This window comes from Trachemys scripta, chromosome 5, assembly GCF_013100865.1.
Source record: "Trachemys scripta elegans isolate TJP31775 chromosome 5, CAS_Tse_1.0, whole genome shotgun sequence".
NCBI lineage: Eukaryota > Metazoa > Chordata > Testudines > Emydidae > Trachemys > Trachemys scripta.
Window position 1 is genome coordinate 125,576,657 of NC_048302.1, and position 26,767 is coordinate 125,603,423.

The 26,767-nt window shown below is 45.7% G+C and overlaps 1 protein-coding gene across 1 annotated transcript in view; it reads left to right on the forward strand.

The window, feature by feature from the left end:
* The first annotated feature begins 5,730 nt into the window (after positions 1-5,730).
* The window catches only part of ATOH8 (atonal bHLH transcription factor 8), a 36,541-nt gene continuing 15,504 nt past the window's right edge, over positions 5,731-26,767 (forward strand). The window contains exons 1-2 of the mRNA XM_034772321.1: positions 5,731-6,712; positions 22,875-23,066. Of these exons, the coding sequence (XP_034628212.1) occupies positions 6,071-6,712; positions 22,875-23,066 (834 nt within the window). The 5' untranslated portion in view covers positions 5,731-6,070. The remainder of the gene's footprint in view (positions 6,713-22,874; positions 23,067-26,767) is intronic.

A 26,767-nucleotide genomic window follows, 5' to 3' on the forward strand; every position in this document is an offset into this window, starting at 1 on the left:
TTTCAGTCCGTTCCTTCTTGATGGCAGCTGACCAGAGAACTCCCAGCAGGAAACGGCTTCTCATCAATCATCACTCCTTTTCTTCAGCATCCCTGCAATAAAGATCAGCTATCCTTTCCCTTCTAGTCAGCTCCAGTTCCAGATCTTTGAGGCAGTTCCCTTCTTGTGTTAGCACACATTCATTGCGTCATCTGCCTTGAAGTTGACCATGATGTGCAGAGGTGTTAGGCTTATTTACCTGGTACCAACTCCCTGAGCCATCCAGCCCTATACATTTAAGACCAACGTTGATCAAAATATTTGGCAAGGTATAGAAATATAATTTGATAAAATTACACAGATATCAGTAACCAACTTTGAGTTTTCAAGAAAGATTGTTGATACCTAGAATAGCAATTGAGTGTCTCAAAACAAAACACAACTAGTATGAGTTAGAATAAAAGGGTATTTATTATAGCTAGTTCACATTTATTTGACAAATTTTGATTTCTGGATGAAAATTTCTGTCAACATTTTGAATTTCAATGAAAAAATGTGTGTGGGGAGTGAAATTAGTGAAATTTAAAAAATTGTTTCCTCCTCATTTTTAACCATCTCTAGTATTTATATATTCAACATTCAGAGACTCCTGAAAAAGGACATGATTCTTTATAAATATCAAGGATATTCATTTCTTATAAGACTGCCATAAAGCAACTTTACTAATATGTTTAGATATTTTAAACCATACTTATTAGAAGTATGGAGTCTTTTGAAAAGTGAAGGACAATAGTGTAATACTGGGGATAGCTATTTTGATGATCTCACACCTCCTTCTTAGTATGTTAATTAGAAGTAAGTCAGTCAACAACTTCAAAAATATCAAGAGTGGATGTAATTCTAAAAAATATGCTCTAATTCACCAGCAGTTATGGGCTTGATGTAGGAACAGCTGGGTGACATTCTATCAACTATGTTATGCAGGAGATCAGACTAGACTATCATAATGTTTCCTTCTGGCCATAAAATTGATGAATCTATGAAAGTTGGACGGCCTGATTAGACCCCAAGAGAAAAACATAAAAGTTAGTAGAGCAGAGAGGGGCAAGAGGGAGTGAAATGTGAGGCAATAAGTATTAACAGCAGACTAGACCTGTATGAATAAATGAAGGGTTTCCCCAGATATTCTAGGGGTGGAAGCATATCTTATAGTGAGTGCATACCACTTACTAAAAGGAGATAACATTTGGAAAATATTCTTTTTAACCAGCTTAAAGTGTGTGTTTTAATCATTCTAAATAATAATTACACGCCAAAAAGAACCATGCTAACAGAACATCAAGGTTACAAAGTCAAACATTCACAAAGATAGGAAATTAGGGTTGTCTGTACAACTTTAATTTGGCTCCCTGGTGCATTTGCATTTATGGTACAGTCTTTCATTACATGTTTACATACTAAAGGCCAGATTTTTCAAGAGCCAGACTAGCAGATTTTAAAAGATGCAGTACACACCTACCAGGATTTTCAAAAGCACCTAGGAGAGTTGGGCACTTTTGAAAACCCCATTAGGCACCTGTCTGCATCTTTAGATACCTTTAAAGACCTGGCCATAGACCTTCTGTCCCTGTCTCCCAGAATGTCCGCCTCCAGTGTGTGCATTTTGCTACCTTTCCCCTCTTTTACTATCTCCCTAGCTCCTATCACCACCAGCCCATGCCACCGTCTATTCCTATCCCCATCAGCCTAGCTTCCCTGCTCCTGTTCCACCAGCCAGTCTTCCTCTCCCACCTCATTCCCAGCCTGTCCTCACTCAGCATTCAAGTGAGGTTGTTCCTCCTTCTCCTCCATACTGCCTGGAGGAGTGCACCGGCAGGAGGAGCGCTGCTAGCACAGGCCTTAACCTCTCTGCTTTCAGTGCCTGGTCCAGAATTGAGGCAACACTTAGCAGCCAGGAAGAGGAATTACAGGAACAGTTCTGCTTGGCTCCTGCAGCCCTGAGCAGGAGCATGCTCAGTACAGATGGAATCTTCAGAGAGTTTAGCTGCCAAATTCTAGTAAACTTCTACTAAGAATGCACAAAACAATTAACAGAGGCTTCTAACTCAGCCAAAATTGGGTGGATATTAGGAGTGGCTTATTTCCGTTTTGCTAAGCTGATTCCTAATTACTTTAACTAAATTGACATAAACCAGGCTAAAACTGAAATAAAAGTTTCTACAGTCTTTTGCACCAGCTTAACAATATCCATTTAGAATCACACTTTAAATTAAAATAGTGCAACTCTATATGTAGACAAGCCTGACGTTAAATGACCAACAGACAAAGGGTTATATTATCTGTTATACTCTCCTCCGCTTCTATAGGCACTGTGATTTCTCCATCTAGTTTTTGTTACATGCAAAGATAAAAATCATCATCATGTTTATCACCGATATCTCAGGGTTTGGAGTTTTAACAGCTACTGCTTGAGCTAAAGGACAGGCAGAGTTGCATCAGTTTAATGTAAGGTGTATTTTTAAACTAATTTAGTTAAGCCAGTGCAGAAGGCTTTGTGGACACTCTTATTTTGGCTTAAACTAGGATTATTTCATGTTTAAGCTAAAGAGGAATAAGCCACTCTTAAACTAAAAGAAGAGTCTCCACACAGGGGCTTGCACTGGTTTAACCATACCAATTGAGCTAACTTGATTTAAGAAAACCACTGCAAATGTGTGCATATACATGGCCTAAGTCCCTTAGCTGGCAGCTGTCACGCCTCTGCTGAAAGATAGACTTCTTGGGCGAATTAACTTTTAAGGTAGAGCATGTGGAGAATTGCTGGTGAGATCGCCCCACTCCCTCCCCCGTGATGTTGCATTCCATATGTTTTATGGAAATATGCTTATGAGTGTGAATATGATGTAACTGGAATATGCTTTATGTAAAAGGTCTCTTGTAAGGTATCATAACAAAGGTTATAACCTACTGAATATATTACTCCTATTTGTATGCATGTATCATTCTTGTATCTGAAGCTAGAAATATGAAGTATAACTCTGAGGTCCTATTGTAATTATGCAAAGTATGGGCCATTAATGGTGGTTTACCATCTTGATGGCTCCCATTGACTAGGACAGTCTTCCTGTATATGTGTGGGCCAACCCGGAAAGAATGGAGACTAGGGGTCTTACAGTGACATGTGACCATGTCAACTGATAATGAAAGCCATCTTAAATCTGGTACTTTTCCATTTAGAAGGAGGGGCAGGGACCCAGAGAGACAAAAGATTCCCGCCTTGTGCCAAAGCTATAAAAAAGGATGGAGCAGGACAAAAGGGGCTGCCAGTCATGAGAAAACCCCTGCTTACCACCTGAGATGTCTGCTGGATCTAATGAAGATTGTACCAGGGGAAAGGAGTGGGCCCAGACTAGGAAGGAGTCTAGTCTGTGAAAGAAGCTTATTGGAACATCTCTGAGGGTGAGATATTACGTGCAATCAGTTTCTTAATGTATTAGGCTTAGACTTGCGTGTTTTTGCTTTATTTTGCTTGGTGACTTACTTTGTTCTGTCTGTTATTACTTGAAACGACGTAAATCCTACTTTTTATACTTAATAAAACCACTTTTGTTTATTAATAAACCCAGAGTAAGTAATTAATACCTGGGGGAGCAAACAGCTGTGCATATCTCTCTATCAGTGTTACAGAAGGTGGACAATTTATGAATTTACCCTGTATAACCTTTATACAGAGTAAAATGGATTTATTTGGGGTTTGGATCCCATTGAGAACTGGGTGTCTGGGTGCTGGAGACAGGTAACCTGCTGAGCTGTTTTCAGTTAAGTCTGCAGCTTTGTGGGCAAGGACCAGACTCTGGGTCTGTGTTGCAGCAAGCTAGCATGTCTGGCTCAACAAGACAGGGTTCTGGAAGTCCCAAGCTGGCAGGGAAAATGGCCTCAGAGGTAATTTCAGCACATCAGGTGACAGTCCCAGGCGATCTCTGTGACTGAACCCATCACACACACACACACCCCACACACACACACTTGGAGAATTTGGGGGAAGCCATGCCTACAGAAAATCCCTACATCAGCCTTCATCTTTAAAAGAATTAGGAACCAGAAGTCAAAAATAGGGAGAAAATTACAAGTATTATGTTACATATTATTAATTAGTAATAATACTTTGATTGTTCCATCTGAGGCTCTCAAAGCACTTTAAAGGCATCCCTTAACTTTTACAACTGTGCATGAGATAGAGAAGTTCCCTATCTGCATAGGGAATTTGAGGCACTGAGAATTAAAGCAATTTTCCCAGCAAGACAGTGGCCAAGGTGGGAACAGAACTTAGTTCTTTTGATTCCTGGGTCTTGTGTTTTAATAGCGGAGACAGTGTGGTTTAGTAGGCAAGACATTGGACTGGGCATCAAGATATCAGGGGTAATTTTCAGAAACACCTAAGTGGCACAGGAGCCTAAGTCCCATTGACTTCCAATGGGTATGTCTACATTGTAATTAGACGCCCGTGGCTGGCCCGTGCCAGTTGCCTTGGGACCCTCTCCCCTCGCAGGGTCCTAGAGCCTGAGTGCCAGCTAGAGCCCAATAGCCTCACCACAATTAAACAGCCCCTTAGCTCGAGCCTGGGGAGTCCCATTCAGCCGGCATGGCGCAGCTGCATGTTTTTAATTGCAATGTCGACTTAAGCTCCCAAGTGTCTAAGTCAACTTGCGAAAATGGTAATTATGTTAAGTCATTTAAATGTTTCTGAAGAGGTTTTACCCTTGGTTTTTATTCCCAGCTTTGTCACTGATGTGACGTTGGGCCAGTCTCTTCACCACACACCTCTGTTTGAGAGAAATATCCTTCCTTTAGCTTGTCTGGGCTGTGTGGTCTTCAGGGACTGTCTCTTACTATGTGTTTGTACAGTGCCTACCACCGGGGTGCTAATAAATAATAATCCTCAATAAAGAAACAGAGGGTCCTGTGGCACCTTTGAGACTAACAGAAGTATTGGGAGCATAAGCTTTCGTGGGTAAGAACCTCACTTCTTCAGATGCAAGCCTCAATAATCCTCAATAAGTAACTCACTCGCCAAGGCTTCCTCGGGTTTGTTTGTAAAAATCAAAAAATGGTCTTTGCAGTAGAAGCAGTTTAAAAGCAGAGTTAAACTCAGTACCAAAGCCGCAGCAGCAGGAGAGATCTGAGAAGTAAGAAGACAGAAATGCCTCGCCTGTCTCAGAGAGATCTTTGCTAAATCATAGGGCTGCCTCGGCTCTCACTCCCTCAGGTCGAATAACTCCTGCTGGCATAATTAAGAAGAATGTGTCAAGTTAAGCACCTCCCCAGCCAGAGTTCTTCTCATACCCTATAGATCAGTTTCTTCCCCTTGTATGTGAGTGATCAATGAGGCTGCTAGCAGCGTTAGGCGGGACCTAGAACCAAGACGACCCTCTTCAGCCAGCAAATAAAAATAAATAAATAGACCCCTGACCAGTGGGGAAGGGAAGGAGAAAAGGACTGCAGGAAACCAGGCATCTCACCATTAATTTAGGAAGATAGGGGGGAACTGTTCCATGTATAAAGCAGCACATCGTGAATTGCTCTTAGCAAGTCTGTGTCTCTAGTAGGGGTGGGAGTTTGTCTCTGCCTGTGTGTCGGGAAGAAACAGACTATTATAAAACAGCAAGTGGGGGGGGAGTGAACAAAGGAGATTGGCAGCACAGCTGTTTGGGGGGGGGGGCGGGGAATGCTTCCTGTTTCTTTAAAGCTCATCTGTGGGGTTGCAAGGCTGGAAAGTCTCTTGGCTGTGCGAGGCAGTGAGCTTGTCACAGGCGGCGCGCTGACTGATCTCTCGCACAGGGGCTTCTGTGTAAACTGAGGCTAAACAAACACAGATGGAGCGCAGCGTGCACTCCCCAGACAGGCGGCCAATGCGGCAGGGACTTCAGCTGACATTCTGACTGCTCCCGGGGAGAGCCCCCCGCCGCCCTGCCTGGGCCGAGCCGCGTGGGAGCCCAGCTGCGGCAGCAGAGCAGGAGGGGGAGGGAGGGTGTATGTCTGCAGGGGGGGAGCCAGCGACCTGCGAGCCGGCACTCACTGACAGGCGCCCGACATGAGAAACATGCAGCTCCTGGACGAGGAGCCGTGGCAAAGCCTGTGCGGGAAGGAGCTCGGCGGCCTCAAGAAGCTGAAGCGGAAGCACAAAGAGCCGCCCGCGAACGGCTACAAAAGTTTCAAAGTGGCGCTGAAAGTCAGCGAGCGCGGGCGGCAGCTGGAGAGACCCGCGAGCCTGGTGCCCGAGAGCGGGGCGGCGGGCAGCTCGCAGGGGGCGGCGGCCCCGCCGCTCCTGGGCGGCAGAGAGGCGGGCAGCGCCGCCGGGGCGCTGGACATGCGGAAAGGCGCTTTCCCGGCGGCAGGACTCGCCTCCCAGCCCCCGCGCAAAGAGCCCGGCTTGCCCCCGGCCGCTGTGAACGGGCTCCAGCCGTGCCCGGGGGAGCAGAGCCTCCCGTCCAGGCTCGTCTTGTGTCCGCCGCCGCCGCAGCGCCCTTTGGAAAGTGCCTACGCCTCCGTCGCACATGGCGCTTACAACAGCACGCCCGAGTCCGCCGCATCGCCTAGGAAACGGCTGGGGGAACCGGCAGGCGTCTCCTCGGAGATCAAAGCCATCCAGCAGACCCGGCGGCTGCTGGCGAACGCCCGGGAGAGGACCCGCGTGCATACCATCAGCGCAGCCTTCGAGGCGCTGCGAAAACAGGTACTCGCATCCCCCCTCCCCTCTGCTCATCAATCACCTCGGGCATGCAAGCGCCTGCCTGGCCCATCTCCGCTGCGTGGCTGCCCCCCTTCCCCCAAAGAAGTTTGACTTCAAAGGAGAAGAAAGTGACCCCCCTTCCCCCCCGTGCTGTTTCGTCCTCTTCCCTGATTTTGCGGGGGGCTTTCGGGGTGCGCCTCTCCGCTTGTCTTTTAAAAGAGTATTTGCCAGCCACTGAAATGCTAATACATCCGCCTCGGATTGCGGGAGATACCCTGAGCCCTGCTGCTGGGGCATTCCACGCAGTGGGGGCGCTTTCCGTGACCTTTGTCACACTTAACTTCACCCAAAAGGTCACTAAACTTTTTGTGCGCCAGAGTTTTTGTTTTAATTCCTAATGAGATTAGGAGGGGAGGGGAGTCGAGGAGGTAGTTTGATAGAATAGAGGGTATTCATGCTGCACAGGATGGGTGTGATAAAGCGAATTACTGGACAGTTTAAAACTTTGGATCTAACACGGCGTTTTTTCAGCACCAAAAACTGCTCCTGGATGCAGCATTCCTCTCATCAAAAGAGTTCACGTGGGTTTCATGCTGGGGATAAACAATATCTTCCTAAATCAAGCCCATTGTCCTATTGATTACACCTCATCTTACTCGTATCATTTTCCCAGAGATACTTTACTTTTTCTGTGTGTTAAACAAGCTCTGAAACTCAACTTTATTTGGGGTCGCCTGCATTCGCTCCATGAGTTATTATTACAATACAAATACAGCCTGATGTAGTGGAGCGAGGGATAAGGGCAGAGTGCAAGAGCCATTAATAGTGCTCACCAGGCTGGTCAGTGGTTATCAAAACTTTTTTTTTAAATGTTAGAGCAGCAAAGGAGAGAGAAAGATTGAAAATTGACTCTTAAAAACCTCCCCCCAAAATCACACTGGCTTTTTATACAGGCAGCTTATTCATACCAGGCAGGGGGTGGGAGAGAGAGCTGTAGCAAACTGTTTGCCAAAGTTGTGAGCTACAATGAAGCCTAAATCCCACCTCATGACACAATAGCTCACCTCACTCTTGCTGTTTACCTGGAAGAGTTGGGCTGGGAGTTTTCAAAGAGACACAAGGGAGAAAAGGAAATCAACTCCCGTTGACTTTTGAGTTGGCTGTTTAAACCCTTAGGCCTCTTTGACATCCTCAGCTAGTTCATCATTCTACATGATCCATCTTCAAGGTACCCTTTAAGCCAATGTGAAGAACAAGCTTTCTTTTAAAAAAGCATATAAAATCCTCATCATCCTGCCTGAATGGGAAATATAAACTTTTTCCAAGCGCAGAAGAGAACGTCTGAAATGTTAAATAATGCTCAGGACAATGTCGCTGCGACATGGTCACCTTCTGAACATGGTGTTGAGTGAAGCAGCTTAGTGTGAAGGAAGCACCTCTATCCGCCCATCTGGTGACGCTAGACCCATTCAGCAAGGTTAACTCTAAGCCCTTGAATAGGTCCACATGCTTATGTATCTTGCAAAAGTGAAGCCTTTCATATTAGTTAGTTAGTTGTAGGGTTTTTATGGTGTTCATCACCACAGTATCTGAGCACCTCCCAGTACGTAAGAACAGCCATACAGGGTCAGACCAAAGATCCATCTAGCCCAGTATCCTGTCTTCCAACAGTAGCCAATGCCAGGTGTCTCAGAGGGAATGAACAGAATAGGGAATCATCAAGTGATCCATCTCCTGTCGCCCATTCCTAGCTTCTGACAAACAGAGACTAGGGACATAATCCCTGCCCATCCTGGCTAATAGCCATTGATGGACCTGTCCTCCATGAACTTATCTTGTTCGTTTTGGAAACCTGCTATAGTCTTGGCCTTCACAACATCCTCTGGCAAAGAGTTCCACAGTCAATGAATTTATTCTCGCAGCACCCTTGGTAGGTTGGGATGTGTCTACAGAGACGCTAAGGTAGTTTAGTGTCTGTAGAGATCAGGGCTATAACAGAACATCATTTGGTCCTGTCTGCACTAGCAAGAAAGACCCAAGAGGGTTATAACATGACCTCCAGACCTTGCAAAATGTGCTGAGTAGACAGGTCCCGTGAAAGAGAGGAGAGAGAGCCGGGACTGGAGCCTGCAATGAGTGCTCAGCTGTTCTCAAAACCAGTCCCAGGAGTGCAATGAAACGGGAGGTTCTGACCTATCACATTTTGTGAGCCCCAAAATAGCGCTTTTCAGTGCTTAGTCTTCCCCTTAGTTGACTAATTAAATTGTTTTCCACTGTAGTGGCCTGCCTGGTGAAAGCAGAGAGCCATTAAACAACAGTTCCCCATGCTTGGCCAGCTTTTGTTCCTTTGCCTTCTCTGTAAATGCCAGTAAGAGCATTTCAAGGATATGAAGGATACAGCAGGCAGGGTCACATAAGGTTCCCTCTCATAGCAGGGGTCTGATCCTGCAAGGTGCTGAACAATCACATTACGCAGAAGGTCCTTTCAGCTTGGTCCTGCAGCCCTTGCTTACATGAACAGGCCCATTGGCGTTAGTGAGACTTGCAGGGTTTCTGAATCAGACCCTTTGGCTCCATCTTGCAGCCTTTACTCATGTGAACTGTTGGATTGGGTCACCTGAGAGAGGGCTTCAGGATCAGGCCCGTTTTTTCTGTACCTGGTTACTTTGTGCTCTCCCTTTAAGGAATATCTCGTGAAGTTTCTAGCTTTGCTGCCTGAAAAGCTTCCGAAGGATTATTTTGTTTTTAAGGGTGGGTGGCTGCCTATCCCAGAGTGATTGGTTCATTTCCCCCTGAGTTATTATCCACTTTTGTGAACACACAGGGACCACTGCTAATCCCATTGAAGCAAACAGAAGTTTTGCCATTGATCTCCATGGAACAAGATTAGGCTCATCATGGGGCAGTTTTTCAGTGTAAAGTCACTCATTTGTCCCTACGTTAAGATATTATTATTAATTATATTGTGGAGGCAGCAGAAAGCTTCAATTAAGATTGTGGCCCCACGGTGCTAGGCCCTGTGCATACACATAGTAAGAGGGAGTCTTGCAAAACTAAGCCTTTTGTAAGTTTAAAACTAGACACTTGATATATTTTTGTTTTCAAAAACTGCTGCCCCATTATGGCTGTTCAGTGACCGGTGTGCAATGCATATGTCTGTGTCGGTCCAGTTCTCAATGGACAGACATCCAGGTAACAACAACAACAACAACAAAAAAACCACAATGGAAAGTGGCACTAATTTCCCAACTCATTGGCAGTCTCCATCCTTGCCGACCTCAAGCACAAACCGAGCGAGCAGCACACTGAGGCCCGACTCTTCTGGGAACTGGGCATTTCATGCAAAGTTCTTAAACTCCTGGGTTTGGCCCTATCTCCATAAATTATTTCAGCCCTGGATTCAGCTGAGAGTGCAAGGAACAAGTGAGCATGGAGAGCAGCCTGAGCTCTCCACTCACCCCCAAAGCCGCTGCCCCCAGGTCAGTGCTGAAGCACTCTGAACAGGCTGGTGCCTGGGCTGTGGAGAGACAACTTAGCGGTAATTCCCCAGACGAGGTTTGTTTTCCCTTAAGAAAAGCACTGGCAGGTTTTCTTGGCAATTCAACGCGGGGAAGGGATAGGTCAATGGATCATCGTTTAGTGATGTTTTGATTTGTTTTTCGCTAACTGCCAACAATGTGCTTGGCACTACATGTGACAAGGGGGAAGATTCAACAGATGAGCAACCATCCTGCCCCTGTGCAGAGCACTGGCTTCCAACTTGCATCACCCGTATCAAATCTGATGGCGAAATGGCAAGGCCTTCCCGGCGTCGTTCAGATAGACCTGGGAAATTATAGCAGATACTTCTTCTGTAGCATGCTGAATTCAGCGGAGCTGACAGCAGCTGAGGATAGGCCCACACTGTATATCTGAACAAATCCGACAGAGTTTAGTAACCCCCTTCCCATTCCTACGCCCTTGAACTCAGCTTTCAAGCTGTGGTGATCGGTTTTGTACTGAATATAGGACAGAGCAAGTTTAATGTGCTTCCATTGTGGCATGATATAGGCATCCATAGGTAAGGAACTGCCTGACATTTCTTGCATTCCTGGGCAAAGAGCTCAGATAGGGATTATACAGAGATTCATTTGTAGAGATTAAACTGGCAGATCTCAACTAAGTGAAGCCTTAATGCCTGCCCCCGGCATGCTGGACAGGAGGTAATCCCCATACTCTGCCCACTAGGAGAAGGTTACACACAGACCTCAGTTTATTTGTTAAGTTATTCCTCCATTCCTTCCTTGTCATCACACAGCGCTCTCTTAAGCAGCTGGGATTCTTTCCCTGAAGCATTGAAACCGATACCTTGCCATAGGCTGGGCGGCAAGTGGCGCAGAAGAGAGTCACCATTGCTGATTCTGTTTCCCAGCCCTACGCTCCTTCTTTGGGAAGGGAACAGGAGCTCTGAAATCAAAGCAGAGGTGTCATGTTGTACACCAGCAACTGGGAGATGAGGGCTGGAAAGCAAGTGCAACAGAGCTATACGTTCAGATTGTGCTTGTGGCGAAATGGATTTAAATAGACTTTGCTCACCAGAGTTTCAGTCCATTCGACTATGAAGTAATCGTTTAGGGCTACAGGGCCTGATCCCGCAGCCCTATCTCATATAAGACCCTGCAGCAGCCTCAGCTAAAGTGCTCACGTAAGCAGAGGCTTCAGGATTGGGCCCATAGCTACTAAGCCGCATGGGGCCCAATTCAGTGAAATGAGAAGAAAAATGCTGCTTCTCTGCAATATGTTCTCTCTTTCCATCCTGTTCCTGAATCCTACTTCCCAGCCCACCCTAAATCAAGCAACTGGCATGCAGCATGCTGGGCAGCGGCATACGTACACTATACAGCTGTGCACATATGGCACACATGTTTCAGCTGTATTTGCTAGCTATCCAGATGGCAGTAAGGCTGTTTTCTGCCTGGTGGGGAGAAGAATCAACCACAGTTGTTTTGCAGAAGGAGAGAGTAATCCAGGCATGTTGTTAAGTACTTAGCTATCCCCACTCTGCTCCCCTGTTCAGACTTCTCCTCCGAGATGGGAGTTAGAAGGGCAGTTGTATATTCTGGAAAGCAGCTCCGCTTTTTAAAATGAGAGCAGAAGTTGGTTATTGTTGCACTACACTGGGTCCCTTCTGTTTGTATCTATGCCACTAGTAGCATGAATTTCTCTCTCTCTGCATTTCTAATGCATCCATCACTATAGTATCTTGGCACCAGACTGCCTAGCCACTCTGTAGTATCTAGCTGCTAAGACGACAATGCTGTCAGAGCATTACTGGAGTGGTACACAAGTGAATAGCAGTTTCTTTCCCTAGAGATTTCCACAAGTGACTTCTTGGTACTGGCTACTGGAAAAGTTATTCCCTGATATCTGTGGCTCTTTCCTCAGAGCAACATCTTCCCACTAATACAAAAGACTGTTGGGATCGACAGGGTAGTTCCTGCTCCATGCTAGGATAATGAGAAAAGGGCCTCACTATCTGCATGCACTAAAACACTTTAAAATAGTGCAAACGCTTTTGCTCGTTTTTCTTGCTGCTGCTGCCTCGTCTCACAGACGGCAGAGAGGGGCTACAAGCTGTAGACCAGGCGTGGCCAAACTGTGGCTCATGCGCCACATGTGGCGCTTTTACAGTTAAAGTGTGGTTTACGGAGCCTCCCCAACCCCCCTCCCCATTCTTCGCCTACCAGACTGGGCGTGGGGGGTGGGGAGCTTGAGGCTTCTGTTCTGTGGTGGAACTCGGAGCTTCTGCCCTGCAGAGAGGGAGTCTAAGGGCTTTAGACTCCCGTGGGGGTATCGGGGCAGAAGCCCCATGCCCCGGCAGGTGCTGCTCCAAGCGGCAGATTGTGCATGTCTTGCAGCTCTCAAACGCTGATGATTATTGTATGCGGCTTGGAGCGTCAGTAAGTTTGGCCACTCCTGCTACAGACCCTCAAATATAGGGCCATGGCGTTTCCCCCATTAACGCACAGCTCACCATCCTGAAAAACGTTCGGCTTCCATTGCCTGTCCTAGTGATGTCAGTGTGGCCATTTTCTATTCTATTCTATTCCGGTTCTTATACCGCGCCCATCACCATGGTATCTGAGCATGTGACATGACAAGGCTCTGTTTCCATAGATTCTCTTGTACCCCCTATCATTCCTGGTGGCCACTGTCTTTCAGGAGCCCAGATGCGATAGAGGGAGAAGACATGCTTCCAGTGCTTTGTTAATGAGAACAAAGTTCCATCTCACCTCATTCTGAGTTCACTTATGTTGGCGAAATTCCAGTGGCTTCAGTGAAGGTACATTATTGTAAACCTCGAGTAAGAGTGAGATCTGAACAGGCCAAACCATGTTCAAATGAGGCAGAATGATGGTATCAGAATGAATGAAACACCCATGCCAGCATGTTTTCAAACACGCCACTATTTGGGCTAGGCTCCGGAGACACTGTGAAAGCTAGCTCAGTAACCAGCAACAATGCAGCAGTGTCTCCGTTTCAGTTTACAAATTCAGTTTTGCAGCAAGAGGTGCTTATGCCAGAATAAGTGGCAGAGTCTTCCACCATGTCATTCATTTGCATCCCACTGGTGCTGAATTCTGGAACAGCCAGTTTAAGAGCTGAGAAAACTCAAATGGCAGCAAGATTTCCACTGATAGGAGGGGAGGCCCGCATCTCTCTGTCTGATCTGGAGAGCTGCCCACATTGGCACATATGCAGCTTGTTTGATGTTCGCCTCTCAAACTCCTCCTCAAAAATATGGTCCACGGAGCCCCAGTGAGTTGGAGTCGCTATGCTGGGAGCAGATGTTTCCACAGATTCATTCCTCCCCTTCAGCTAGGTCAGCATTTTTCTAAACCTTTCCACCACCACATTTGTACTCCTTTCTTTCTCTTCAGCAGTTGATAGGCCCACTCTCCAGGCTGATGGGTGTCCCAGGGATGTTTTACTCACGGTTTTCACAGCTTTTTGTGCTACTGGGAGCTGAATTTACCGCCCTTTCGCATTCCTTCACTGCTGTCTGCTGGTGTCCGTGTCCCTCCCTTGGCTGCTATTCACTGGTAGTTGAATGAGTGTAAAAGAGATCCCACATCCACAGGACTTAACTCTTCAGCCCACTGATGGTCACTTACAGTGTGTGTGTCACCAGGAGCAGATTGAGGCCCTGATCTGGCTGTCATTGAAAAGCCTCCCGTTGACTTTACTACAGGTTGGAGCCGGCCCGACAGGGTTTGTTCTGGCTCCAATGCTGTCAGCAGAGAGACTCCCACTGACTTCAGTAAGAGCTGAATGTGCCCCCAAGGGAGGATCCCTGCCTTCAAGGCTCATCCCCCAACACAGCTCTCCAGGTGTAGCATTTCCATTGTGCGTGGCAACGGAACTTTGCAACATTAATCTGGCCCGGGAGCGGTTTAAACCATTTCCGAGTTACACTATTATGATTTCCAGTGCCATGGGAGTACATGGTGCTTTACAGGAAAGGGAGATGACAAGGCCCCTGCCATGAACACCACACAATCTAAATTAGACAGATAACACAAAGCTGGGCAACGGAACAAGGGAGAAGAAAGTAAAGAAAACAGAGAAAACTCCCAACACACCTCCCCAAACTAAGGAAAAATGTTACACAAAGAACACAGTCTTGTGCCTGTTGTTGCTTGATGTCTAATTGGCTTTTTCACCTGATAAAAAATCCTGTGACTGACAATATGTATTGTCTCTTTCTGCTGTAGACACAGTCAGTTATCCTTCCCTCTCCCCTAGGGCTCAATCCAACTCCCACTGAAATCAGAGGAAAGACTCCTATTGACATCAATGGGTATTGGATCCAACCCCCAGTCCCTGCCTGCCTGACCCTAGTCTGCTCTCAGATTATCCTCTTCAGCAACTACGGTGGCAGTGAGGTGGGACAGTGCGCAAGCACCGAATCATCAATACTGTTATTGTCAGCACCTTCATTCACGTCCTGCGTGTGCTTTGTCCCTTGACCAATTTGTGTGTTGGCCACAGCTTGATTCATCAATAACGTTAGTGTTATCACCCCAGTCCTATCTAATTCTGCCCCCGGCATAACTTGGAGAGCAGCGTTCATATGCAGAGGGAGGCACAGGGAAGCAGGACCCTGCTCCTCAGTGAGAGGGTAGAGTTTTCCCACGTGGCAGCCAGCACTGCCTGAGAAGCTGTTTTCCAGGAGGTGCTCTGTTGACAGACACCTGGGGACAGTGGCCAGAGCAGCTCACAGAGAAGCAGAACAATAATCCAGGTTTGGCAAATGAGTCGGAAGGATCAGGGGGACCAAATTTGGCCCTGGTGTAAACAGGTGCCACTTCAGTGATGCTTACTCCTGAGCTGAATTTGGCCCCCTGGGTCCAAGCTCAGGTGGCTCACTGGAGCTGCTCCTGGTGCCACAACGTTCACACCGCTATTTTTAGCTTGAGCTGAGCTAGAGTGAGTCTGTCTACCCAGACTGGGTAGCACACTTGCAGCTGCAGTGTAGACACACCAGTAGGGCCCAGTCCCATACTTGAAATAAACGTCAGGGTTTTCTGCTACGTAAGAATAATCCTATGCACTATATAGCATTGCTTGCCATCTTGTACCTGTAAATCACCTGGACATGCATAAGGCATATCTAGCTATGGGAAAGCTCTTATAGGGCAGTGGGAGGGCTGCAGCACTGGAGATATCCTTGCTCACAGAATCACAGTCCAGAAGGTACCACCAGCTCATCTAGAATATGTGAACCCCGTGCACATGCATTCTTCACCAGCCCTACACAGTACCTAGCACAATGCGACGCAGCTCCTTGCCGGGGCTCCAAGGTACTGCCGTAATACAAACAAATCACGGTCTGGGATCCCAGGCGCACTTGGGGCAATCAGGGCAGATAATGTAACTGTAAAAAAAATCCATATCCAGAGAATTAAAACAAACAAAACAAAAAATCAGTGGCTTGTGCTAGTTCTTGTTTATTTACACATCCATTTCATGACACACACACACACTCACCCACCTGCATGTGCTATCGGACAAAACCAAACGCTCATCCTCAGCCCTTTTCAAATAACATGTTCCTTTAAATAACAATTTGGGAACATGTGATGATATTTTGGACGTGTTCTTAAACTCGTCAAGGTGGTGAGCTCTCTCTTTTGCTGTCCCAGGCATGATGCTGCCTTTCTCCAAGTCCTAGGGAAATTATGCAAGAGAGAGAGGCAGTAGGGAAGCTTCTTCTAGGAGTAAATCCAGCGAACAGTTCTCCCCACCAGACCCAGCAATGGGCATGGGTGGGAGCTTGAAAACAGTCCTCCTCACTCCCCTATCCTGCCAGTACCCCAGTGAGGTCGCTGAACCCTTGTGGAAACACTAACTCATCTCAGGTTGGAAGGAGTGATATAATAAAGCCAGTGCTATTAAGCACTAGACATTCATGTGAACCTTCTGGAAATTTTTTTGGCATATTGCTCAACACAAACAATGAGACAGTTAAGTTACACTGCGTATTCTAAAAGGACTCATCGAAAAGCCAGCCAACTACCTTCCCAGTGGGGCTCTAAAATATTTTAACTCCCAGCACAAAAATAAACCAGAGGAATTAAAAGATAGGCAAATTCAGCAGCTTATTCTGGCAAATTGTAGAGGCAGTTTGCTGTCAGGAGGTCTTGCTTTATAGTATAAGCCTGTACGTTTTGCTGCCTAACGTTGCCTTACCAACTCTACAGATGGGGCCAAATTCTGCTCTCATTTACACTTATGTAAATCCAGAGCAAGTCCGTGCAAGGCAGCGAAGTTAGTCCAAATTTACAGCAGTGCAACAGAGCAGGATCGACTCTACCCAGGGCCTGGTTCTTCTCTCACTTACGCAGCGTTATAGTAGTGCAACTCCACTGGTTTCGCTAGAGTTGCTGCTGATTTACACCAGTGAAAAGAGAGAGTGGAACGGGCGTCATAGTGTTTAGAGGTATGAGCTCATAAGGCATTGGTACGAAAATGAACATGTTCTTTTGATAATGGAAGGGAAATATTGGACCAGCTCCTCAGCTGATGTAAATTGGCATAACTCCAGCCAAGTCAATGGAGCACCTCTAATTTACTCCAGCTGAGGATCCGGCCTGTTACTGTGACTATATCTATTGTCCTACTAATTGAGGGAGCTGTTAATGGATCCTGTACCCACTGCTTTCCCCACTTAGGGTAAGTCGATAGCGAAAGCTGTGTACAAGCTAGCCTACCCCAGCTAACTGGAGTCCAGTTAGGGTGGGTAACAATGCCAGTGAAGACAGTGCTGCACAGGTACCCCAGAACCGGGGTACACACTCAGCTCGTTAGCCTGTGCTGTATTGTCTTCACAGCTATTGTTACCCTTGGTAATTGGATTCAAGCTAGCTCAGGTAGGGTGGCCCGTGTGTAGCTTTAGCTGTGTAGACTTCCCCTTACTTTGCTCCACACCACTGTCAGTGGCCTCATGTCACAGCATCTTTCCCTCCAGTGATGGGGATGGGATGCATCTTCCATATTTTATTTCTTTAATGGGATAGGACAGGATCGGACACAAGAGAGCACAGAGCTGGCTGAGGGCCTGGTCCTAATCCCGTGACGCCAATGGCAAACTTCCCATTGGCTTCAAATGGAGCATCTTTGGGTTCCAAAAGCGTTGCCTCTGAATCATAGCTATCAGAGATGGAACAGACTTGTTACATCAGATCCCATCCATCCTCCTGCCAATGCAGAGTTATTTCCTACAGTACATTTTCTACAGTGTGCTCTCTGCATTGCTTCCAGCCTGTGCCTGTCTGGGGAACAAGGAAACAATAATAGTACTTAGCCCTTGTAGACTCCAACAAACTTTACAAACATTAACTAATTAATCCCGGGGCCCAAACTTCAGCTGCCATTGGGATACCAGCCCAGTGTCTTCTTAACATAGATAAATATAGGGTAGTGCCAATTTCCTTGCCTTTCTGGCAGACAACAGCATTTTTCATATTAGAGAAATCTTCCTTCCTAACTCCTCTATACGTAAAACTGGAGGCTGTGCTACTAGCTGGGAAGCAGCGGGGGGAAGAGAGATGAAGGGAACATTCTAATTAAGTGTCTGTCATAGCCTGAAATTTAGAAATCCCCCTGCCCATGCATTTATGAGTAAACTCACCCATAGTGAATGGATAGTTCTCTGAAAACATCTGCTCAATGGGCAGCAGCAGTCAAAAAACCTAACAGAATGTTAGGAACCATTAAGAAAAGGATAGACAGAAAATATCGTAAAGCCACTATATAAATCCATGATCCACCCACACCTTGAATACTGCATGCAGTTGTGGTCACCCCGTCTCAAAAAGATATATTAGAATTGGAAAAGGTACAGAGAAGGACAACAAAAATGATTAGGGGTATGGAACAGCTTCAGTATGAGGAGAGATTAAGAAGACTGGGACTGTTCATCTTAGAAAAGAGATGACTAAGGAGGGACATGCTAGAGGTGTATTAAACCATGAATGGTGTGGAGAAAGTGAATAGGGAAGTCTTATTTACCTCTTCACATAACACAAAAACCAGGGGTCACCCGATGAAATGAATAGGCAGTAGGTTTACAACAAACATAAGGAAGTACTTCTTCACACATTGCACAGTCAACCTGTGGAACTCCTTGCCAGGGGATGCCATGAAGGCTAAAAGTATAACTGGGTTAAAAAAATTAGATAAGTTCATGAAGGATAGTTCCATCAATGGCTCTTAGCCAACATGATCAGAGACAGAACCTCATGATCTGGGTGTTCCTAAGCCTCTGACTGGCAGAAGCTGGGACTGGACAATAGGGGACAATAAACTGCCCTGTTCTGCTCATTCCCTCTGAAGCATCTGGCACTGGCCAGTGTCAGAAGACAGGATAATGGGCTAGATGGACCAGTGATCTGATCCAGTATGGCTGTTCTTATGTTCATCCTAAATCTTTGTATGTCCCCCATTCAAGCACTAACTAAACCTGATCCTGCTTAGCTTCTGAGCTCTGATGAGCCAAGGGTGGTGTGGCTGCAAAAAAAGGTTTGCTCTCTTTAAAAGAGTAAATTAGAAGCCTGCTTCTGCTTTCACTCCTGCCTGTGTAAATCAGTGTATCACTGACACCAATACTGGTGTTACACCAGTGTGAGAGCAGAATCAGGCCGTAAATCTCGAAATACTCTAATATAGAACCTGTTCTTGACATTTAAACCTGCTCTTGAAAGAGTCCTTCCCCACCACATGTGCATAGCCAAGACTTGCAACACCTATGCCTGGCAGTCCACTTCTGGCTTTCTCTTGGGCGAATACCAAAACCCCAATCTGAACTCCCCCTCTTTGGGGAATGTTTGGATCCAGACCAGATCTGAACTTTGTGTCTCAGATCTATTCATAATTAACGCACAAGCCTCTTTATAATTCCCCCATTAAATTTGAGTCAAGATGGGAAGTGCTCCTTGGAAACCCTCTATTCTAACATTGTTACTAGAGAGAAAACCCATATGTGTCTGTGTTCCTGTACTGCACGCACCATCCTGCTCTCTGAAAAGCTGAAATTCTCCAGGTGTGCACGCTCTTGAATAAACCCTTATCTCGGGGCTGCTCCAATTTATACCTTGTCACAGTGTACGGAAAAGTGTCTTCTAATCCCAGCTGGTGATTTTCTCTAGGATTTTAACACAGGGATCTTTCTTGAACTTTGTAACAAACATGGCTCACAAAATAATTTGTTCTTTAAAAAAAAAAAAAAAAAAAAACCTTCACAAAAGAGAGGGAGGGGAAGCAAAGGAGGGAAAAGATATTTTCCTCCAGTTTTTGTTTTGTAACTGGCGGACATGTGTGCATCAGGCTCAAGTATTTCATGGTCCGTTTTACTTCCACTTGATTTAACTTTCTTGCTCTCACTTTGAAATCGTTCCCACTTTTCACTGAAACCTTCCATTTTGCTCTCCATATTGCTTTGATCATCAGCTGTGACTTCTGTTTGATCTGAGATTTTCGTTGGCCCCATCATATCCTTCCAATGATAACAGATATTTTGTTTTTGTCGCTGCCATGGAGTCTCCTTTAACAAGAAAAATGCCCAGCTTAAGTCCATTGTGGAGTTGTAGGCAAGGGGCTACTGGAAGTGAAGCACAGTGGGTAGCTGCAAGTGTCAACAAAGGATTGAGAGTAGGTAGGGAGCTCTTGAAAGCCAAGTAAACAGGCTGTTGGGAGAAATTGTGAGCTAGTGGAGAGAACACAAGACTAAGGGTACGTCTGTACTACCCGCTGGATCGGCGGGTAGTATTCGATGTATCGGGGATCAATTTATCGCATCTCGTCTAGACACGATAAATCGATCCCCAAATCGACACCTGTACTCCACCTTGGCAGGAGGAGTAAGTGGAGTCGACAGGGGAGCCGCGGTGGTCGACTCGCCACCATGAGGACAACCAGGTAAGTCGAACTAAGATACTTTCGACTTCAGCTACGTGAATAGCGTAGCTGAAGTTGCGTATCTTAGTTCGAACCCCCCCGCTAGTGTAGCCCAGGCCTAAGTGCCAATAGAATTCTTGTGTTCCATTCGTAGCCAGGCCACTGATTTACTGGGGAGCATTATGGACGATGCTTAACATGATTGTTACGTGAGAATGTTTTGAGTGTTCCTATAGAGCGATCCTGGCTTGCTTTTGGCATAAAGGAAGGAGACTGCTCCCCAGCACACCAATACAACAGAACACAGGAGGTGGCTCTATTACTTAGTAAACATTAGAGCGGGTCCCTGATTCATGTGCTGTGAGAATGCCACCAAGTGGAAGACGGGTTTTCCAAAGAGAGGGAGAGAGAAGAGCAGGTTCCCTACATTCCCAGTATTACCAATACTGTGCTATACATTTTAAAAATTTGAGGAAAATCCTGTGAAATTTGTTGGCTTGTTTCTGGAGAAGTGCAAGATACTCTTTGAGGTCTCATCAGACAAACCCACATCCTACAAGCTGAGAGACTATGTGTTTGGCAAACATGTTGGACATGGAGGGCCATTGGAATCCCTCCATTAAAATCAATAGCATTACGCCAGGGATGAATTTGGTTCAGAGTATTGGTTGTACGCTCTGCATTATCTGCTCACGGACCTGGAGACAACCTGGGGGGAGAGACATGGATGAGAAGGGCAAAAGCACAAAGGAAGCTTCCCCAATTGTCTAACAACCCCAGGATCAGGGTGAAAGGGACTTTGCTGGGCAGTCAGACAGTACAGAAGAGTTCAGGTATTCCGGTGATGGGTATAGTATAAAATCTTAGATTGACAGAAAGACAGCCAGCCTGGGTAACTAGTGTACAGGGATGGGTTTCAGATAAATAACTCAAGGCATGTCTACACTACAAACTTAAGTCAACCTATGTTAGGTCAACTTACAGCCACCGCAGTAATTACTGTGGTGGTTCATGTCCACATTGCCCTTCTTCTGTCGGTAGTGTACATCCTCACCAGGAGCGCTTCCACCGAATTAAGAGTGACAGTGTGGGGGCTCTGTTCGCAGTTCCCCGCTGGGAGCCCAGCTGCCCCCCGCCCTGGCTCTCTGGTCCCTTAGAGCCCTCCCACCTGCCCTGGGGTGACAGCCAATAGCTGATCTAAGAAATGCAGTATCTACACAGACGCTGCATTGCCCTAACCACACTGACATAAGCGCTACGCCTCTCGTGGACGTGGAGTTATGATGTTGGCATAGTAGGGCACTTATATCGGCGGGAGCAAAGCTGTAGTGTGTGCACTGACATAATTAGGTTGACATAGGCTTCCTGACATCAACCTAACTCTGTTGTGTAGACCAGGCCTCAGAGTCCAATTTTCTATATGCAGGAGAATCTCACTGATTTTCTCTGAGTGCAAGGCCCACTGGCAGTTCTGTAAATTGGTGAGTCCAGCAAAGCACAAGAATAATACCATTGACTTCAGCTGGGAGAGTTCTCTTTAAAATTGGACCTGAGTACAGTGGGGCTACTCATGTATTAAAGATAAGCATGTACTTAAGAGTTTTGCAAGACCATGATTTTAAATAAATCAATGCTATTGTAATTTATTTATTTATACAAGTGCCAGTTATTTTTATTAATTTATTATTATTAGTTATTAGTTTTTATTATTCAAATACTTCATATTATACTAGAAAACATTCAGGAGTATGTTCTGTGAAAGTCTGAAGTTATTCGTAATATAAGACCTCACCACAGCCCTCTGCTGTTAAATCTTGGCTGAGAAATGGGGTGAGACTGCTGGGTCTTTCATCAGATTTATGGCGTGTGGATTACCTGAGTGAGAATTACTGTCTCAAGGTTCTACTCGGCAACGATGCTGTATTTTTACATCTACATCTGCTGTAAGTGCTGATTGTTGTTGTCAAAGCTCAAGGGGCCAGATTCGGATACCCTCACGCGCTCGCACTATAGTACGGTACTCTACAAGGAGTCCCACTTAAGTCAGTGTGGCTGCTTGTGGAGTAAGGTGCTACTAGGGCCGGCGCTTCCACTAGGCAACCTTAGGCAGTCGCCGAGGGCGGCAGATTTGGGGGGGGGGGGCGGCATTTTGCCATCCTTGGCGGAAATTCGGCGGCGAGGGGGTCCTTCCGTTCCGGGTCTTCGGCGGAAATTCGGCGGCGGGTCCTTCACTCGCTCCGGGACCCGCCTCCAAAGTGCCCCGAAGACAGGAAGCGGAAGGACCCCCGCTGCTGAATGCTCAGAGGAGGAGCGCTGCTGCCTAGGACGGCAATAACCCTGGCACCGCCCCTGGGTGCTACTCAGTGTGAGTGAGGGGATCAGAATCTGGCACAAAGGTTGCAGTATCCAAATGAAACCAGCCAGGCAACTAAGCACAAAACCGAATTAGAGTAAACATTCCGGGCCATATCCTGCCATCAGATTTTAAGCAGAACTGCCCCTGCTGAAATCAAGACATCTCACACTGGTTTCATTCCCATGGAGATCAGCAGGGGAGTTCTCTTTAAAAAGAAAAAAACTGATGGCACCATATGGCCTTTTATCAGTCAAACTCCTATTTATGTTAAACAACTGCTAAATAAATAACCTACAATTGTTTTGTCATGCCTTCGAGCACAGATATTTTGTTTGTCTGGCCTAATTTTTTTTTTCCTGTTACCCTTTCTAGGTTCCCTGCTATTCTTATGGTCAAAAGTTGTCCAAACTGGCCATTTTGAGAATAGCCTGTAACTATATCCTTTCCCTGGCCAGACTAGCTGACATGGATTACAGCGCTGACCACAGTAACATGAGCTTCTCAGAATGCGTGGAGCAGTGCACTAGGACCTTGCAGGCAGAAGGGAGATCTAAAAAAAGGAAGGTATGTTTCAAGAGAACAAAATAACACAAATAATCCAAGGTGGTTTCCTTCTTTCTCCATCCTTTGAACATTTCCTTATTTTTATTCCTTATTCTTTCCCCATTTTTTGGTTTTCTTCACCTCCTCTCCCCCCCAATCTGTGTGATCTTGTAACAACCACATTCCTCTCTAATCAAAAACTTTTCCATCCTTCCTATTCTCTGGGCCAAGCTCTTCCTCTCGCTACTTGCCCAACACACTTTAACATGACCACGATCCTATTAGCATTGTCTTGTGGCTGTTATTTGTTAAAACAAACCAGCCCTGGGTCGCCTTTTGTAGATCATAAAACACAATCACTCAGCTGTGTTTTCTGTTTTGTTTAATCGAACGCTTATCTCCAAAAAAAATCGTCTGACAACAAAATAAAAAAGAAGTAGCTAATGGAGACACTGTACATATAAACACATTAGCGAGATGTCTGACCTGAAGAACATATGGGTATCTTGGGGAAACAACACTAAATCTAATTACACATTGCATTCCTTCAGGTTACTTAACATTGAACCAATTAGGGGAAATCATCATCAAGCCGCGTTAAAGAGGAAACTGAGCATTCTGCCAGCTTTCCTCTAGGAAAGTGACATGGGTAAATTAAAAGAGTGATTGATGTCTTTGTTCAGAGTTTTACGACAAAAAGAGTTTTGTAAACTTGAATTGAACTTCCCTCCGCATTCTGTACCCAGTTGTCATGCAGGATAATAAATCAGCAGGACTTTAATGGATGAATGGACAGCTAAGCTGAGCAGTATTCACCTTCTTCGGTTGTAGTAAGATCTACCTCTGATTCAGAAAGGTTTCCTCATTTTTTCCCCAATAAATACTTTTTTCAGAAACCCAATTTATAAATAAAACAGAATTGCACTCTCCCGGCCTCTTCCTTTAGCTGACACGATTAATATTTATGACTTAGCGCACCTTCGTACTCTGTCCCATACAAGACATACACAAAAAGACAAATCCCATGCTCCAACATGGTTACTATTTAAAATACCGACAGAAATCAGGCTGAGACACACTGAAAGGTCCAGAGGACAGAGTCGACTTAGACATTCCTTACATATATTGCTAACACTTTACGTCATTGTTTCTTAACCAATGGGGTGGGTTGCAAGGGATCACCTGGATGGTCTTATCCCACAGGTTAAGAAAAAAAAAATGGCGTAATTTCATGGTGAGAAGGAACCATGGCAGGGGCAGAAAGAGACCAATTCTCTACCTCTCTGTGCCTCCTGTTGTCACCCTGCCCCTGCTCCATCCCCTTCAGTCCCACAGGGCAGCAGTCCCATCCCTCACTCCCTCCTCTCCTGCATAGCGCTGAGTCTGTGGCAGAGGACAGGACAGTCAACTTCACAGCCTTTTCAAATAGTGCTCGTGGGGCGAGAGAAGAGAAGCACAGCCCAGAACCAGTGCCCCACTTGCCCCAAACTCAGCACCCCAGCAAGCTGCAAAGGATCAGGAGATGGTGGATGGCAGACCAGTTTTTTGGATGATGGATCTCCAATAGTTTGAGAACCAGTGTCCAAGATTATGGAAACTAAAAGAAGGGTTAAAGACATAAAAATCCCAGATTTCAAACTGCTCCAGATTCATGGGTGTTCTGAGCTGTGGTTTAGGTTTGGACTGGTCTTTAATAAACAACTAAACATCTAAATCCTGACATTTATGCTGTTTATTCTCTCAGTTTCACTCGAACATAAAAGAAGATCTCTCCCATTTGCAGAAACTCTCACTGGACAGCAGCACATTCCCCCGCCCCCACATACAACCACTAGTCAGCAACAATAATCACGTCACAAAACAAAATCTTCCTAACCCTCAAATTCCCAAAGAAACGCAAGCCCAGCCCTCCCCAAATGCCTGCTCAGAAATAGAAGGGGGGGGGGGCTTTGTCTCCTACACATTGATACCAGACTGATCAGTTTCTATTTCTGAGTCTCACAAACACAATGTTTATGTTTAGAGGTCCCAGCTGGGAAGGGGAATATTTCAGGAAACATCTTCAGGTTTATCCAAGGCCAGAACTAGGCCCGTAGTCTCTATCCAGCAAAGCAGATTCTTCCAGATGAATCAACAAGTGTCAAGTTATCCTGGGCAGTATTTCCTAATGTGCTGGCAAGAAGGCGCTCAGTCAAGGCGAAGAACAAAACTAAGAGCCATTGATTGGACACACTAACCAGTCAATAATTCCAGCAACCAGTCAGAGCGCAGAGAGCAAACCAGCACTTCTATTGGTTAGCAGAATTTGGAAGCTCCCCCTGGTGCCAATGAAAGTACACCCAAGGACAGTTTTGTCACCATCAGGGCCAAATCTGACACCTTTTGAAGCTAATGGGAAGACTCCTTTTGACATCAAAGGGTGCTGGATTGGGACCTTTAAATTACAAGAATGTGATCTTTAGCTTTTAAAAATGGGGTGAGGTGAATCTATTTAAATGTAGGAAAAACCCACTTCTTTATACCTAAAATCAGAATCTGCTTAATTTCCTCTGCCTTCCCTCTAGCCCCATAATCCATAGCAGTGTAAATATCAGATATGAAAACACTGAAATCATTATTAAAAGGCTGGGATATTTATTCATAAAAGAACTGAGCTCTGGACTTCAGGTGGTGTAAAAAGATCTCTCTTCTGCGGGGGGTCTTCCTTAAACTGTTGGATGAGGATACAGTGTCTTGGACTGAAACCACTGCTCTCTCGTTAATTTTGAAGTCGGCACGTTTTCCAAGAACTCGGTGTGTTTTTAATCAGTTTTCAAAAGTTGCAGTTCACTGGGTAGTTCTGCTGAATTATCGACTTTGGGTTGTTTGTTCCTTGCTCTTTAAAATTATAACGAGCCAAGTAAAGACAGTCAAGTCCCCAAGCAATGTCCTTCACTTCACTCCATCCCCCAGTACCTTTATCTACGGTCATCTTTATTTTATTGTGGTTTGTCTCCTTCTCTCGTGTCACTCTCAATTCTCAAGCAGGTTACAGAATGTGCTATGGCACAGTGAGCTTTTCACACAAAAAGTAGCTGATTGGGGTTTGTTTTGACAGGCAACGGCTCCAGATGTTGAATTTGCTGATGATATGTAGCCTTTTGCTTTGTTTTTGATGTTGAATTATCTGCTATTCCGGACATTAGACTATTGCTCAGACTTTGCTGTTGCAATAGGAAAAACAATGGATTTTTTTCTTTTCACTCCATTGTCTTAATTAGAAGAGTTGGATTTATCCTTTGAAACCTTTTATGCTAGAAAATGCTGCTCTTAACAAGTCTAAAACACAAGGTGATCTGGCAATTCTAGCTGAGACTTGACTAAGGGTGTTTGGCGATCCTATTTAAAAGGAACCAAGGGTAAAATGAAAGACTTCAAATGCCTCTTTGTAAAATAAATGGCCATGGGCTATGGGGAGCAAAGGGGGAAGAGAGGATTCTTATGAAGGTCTTCATTTTTTAAATTTGCCTTTCAGTCTGTTATGTATATCATTTGAGCCACCTCCTGCTCTTGAAGGCACATGCACGAATCCCAGTGAATGGGAGACCTGGATACTCATCCAGGGGCAGAATTCAGCACAGAATTCCATATCTGACAGAGATGGGGTAATAAGCTCCTTTGAAACAGACACAGTGGGGTAGGGAATATTGTGTGGTCACGGGCAGAACTCTCCGTTGGCATTA